At 41.7% G+C, this 2422-nt stretch overlaps 1 protein-coding gene across 3 annotated transcripts in view; it reads right to left on the bottom strand.

The window, feature by feature from the left end:
- RNF32 (ring finger protein 32) overlaps window positions 1–2422 on the bottom strand; it is a 40728-nt gene that overhangs the window by 26278 nt on the left and 12028 nt on the right. For all 3 annotated transcript variants that reach the window (XM_011973083.1, XM_011973085.1, XM_011973084.1), the window contains one exon: window positions 679–821. In XM_011973083.1, the coding sequence (XP_011828473.1) occupies window positions 679–821 (143 nt within the window). The remainder of the gene's footprint in view (window positions 1–678; window positions 822–2422) is intronic.

Genomic DNA, 2422 nt, shown 5'->3' with positions numbered 1-2422 from the left:
GCGCGCGCGCGCGCACACACACACACACACACACACACACACTTCTGATAAATCTAAGTGTCCCCAACTTCAAGAGACTGTTTTTTTAGTTAGGCAGACAAAATATGTATAGAAAAAACCCTACATGCATTCTCTCTCTCTCTGTGTGTGTGTGTGTGTGTGTGTGTGTGTATTATCTGTTAACCCAGAGTAGTATCATCAATCTTACTATGGTAAAGTTTCATGAATAGAAATCATTAAAAGATTTTACTTTTCTTAAAGATTTTCTCATAAATTCTTTGGAGACATTCAAGCACAGTTTTTTTTTTTTTCTCTTTTCTTTTCTGACTCAAATCACAAAACAACTTAAAGAGTTCCTCTGCTTTCATCCTTCCCGCACTGGGACACAGCTGCTCCTGGGAAGCCCCCCAGTTGTCTGCACGGCCACATGGGGCCTGTTGAACAGAAACATTCCTTTTGTACAAACGTTAGTACTTGAGAATACCAGTCAGTAAACAAACAAAACTATTTAATGAGGGTGTTTAGCTCTTCACACACTTTAATTAATGGAAGTGTGTGAGGCTCACACAAGAGGACGAAACTGGGAAAAGGAAGCCTGGAATCTTAGGCTGCAGCTCTGGGCCTCATCCCTAGGCAACAGCCCAGGATTTCTCTAGCTCACCCTCATACGCTAAACACCTGAGGTCGAAGCTCGAATTCTTCTTTACAGATGGGGCACGGCTGCACCGAGTCCCCTTGCAGGAGGGAGCGCTGTTTCACCTTCTCCCATTCATCAGATGACAGCTGAGGTGGTGGAGGCCCAATGAGGCCCAACTTCTGTGCTAAAGGAAGACAGCAGACAGCACAGACAGCAGTTAGAATGTCTTTTAGCATACGGCACCCACCTATAATTTTAATGACACCATTTGCAAACAATTATTAAAGAACTACATATAGATCACATACTTTATTTCATAATAGAAGCTGTCCCTTGGTATCCACAAGGAAAGTGTTCCAGGACGTCTCAAGGATGCTCAAGTCCCTGACAGAAGATGGTGGAATATCTGCATACAACCCATGCATATCCTCCTGTATACTGCCAATCATCTCGATTACCAATAATTCCTAATGCAAGTGCTATGTAAATAGCTGTTATACTATATTGTTTTTAATTTGTATTATTTTGATTGTCCTATTGTTATTTTTTACTCCTTTGTTAAAATTTTGATTTGTGGCTGGTTGAATCTGTGAATGCCAAACCCACAGATACAAATGGCAGACTGTACAGACGACGCTGTTTTCCTATGAGGACACAGAAGTCAGTGGTAATAATACCTTACGTTTTCAATACATTTGTTTTTTATTTACAAAGAATTTCCCATACCTTATTTCATTTCCCAATAATTCAATAAGGCAAGCAAGAATGATATCCCATTTTATGAAAGAAAAACTGAGGAATACTAATTGTTCACACGTATTGGCCCAAGGTTCTCCCAGTTCTCACCTGCCTCAGCCCTCAGCACTGCCTCTCCCAGTTCACCTTGCTCTGCCACCAGTGGCCTCTACATCAATCCTGCACCTCCTCTGCTAAAACCTTCCTGTGACGTATCATCATGGTCAGAATAAAGTTCTTATTTCAATAACACATGGGTACCCAGCATGTGCTGACTGGCATCGAGCTGACAGTGTGGTGGGAAACACTTGCCTTGAAAAGCAACCGCAATATCCTCAGGCAAAATGCAGGAAGTGAAGTGTCACCTTTTACCACCTCCCCACACCCCAAAGAAGGGTCAATGCATACAAAGGCATTGACCTACAAGGATATCTTCAGAAATAGAAGACAAAATGTTACATTAACAAAACATGACAGGAAGCTATGAAGGGACACTTTGAGTACAGAAAGAGCTCTTGGGCTTTTAGAGTAGAAATGTGAACGTCCACTGAAAGGCTGGAAGAGAAAGCTAAGATACAGTCTGGAGTTACTTAACAACAGGCGATTGTTAAGAAATGTGCCGTTAGGTGATTTGGTCGTCTGGCTAACATCACAGCGTATGTACACATGCTTAGCTGGTACAGCCCACCACACATCAAAGCTACACGGTACAGCTGATCAGACTGCACACCTGCACAGCATGTTACTGTTCTGAACACTGCAGGTAACTGTAACACAGTGGTAAGGATCTGTGCATCCAAACACAGCAAAGGTACAGTAAAAATATGTATAAAGGTTAAAAGTGGTGCATGTGGAGAGCACTCACCATGAATGGAGCTTGCAGGCCTAGAAGTTGCTCTGGGTGAGTCAGTGAGTAAGTGATGTGTGAGTGTGAGGGCCTAGGACATGACTATATACCACTGTAGACTTCATAAACAGTCTATACTTACACTAAATTTGTAAAAATATATTTTCTTCAATAATAAAGTTAGCTTACTATAACTTTTTTAC

The sequence above is a fragment of the Mandrillus leucophaeus genome, unplaced genomic scaffold (genome assembly GCF_000951045.1).
Source record: "Mandrillus leucophaeus isolate KB7577 unplaced genomic scaffold, Mleu.le_1.0 Scaffold134, whole genome shotgun sequence".
Taxonomy (NCBI): domain Eukaryota; kingdom Metazoa; phylum Chordata; class Mammalia; order Primates; family Cercopithecidae; genus Mandrillus; species Mandrillus leucophaeus.
This window is presented reverse-complemented; position numbering and strand designations above follow the sequence as displayed.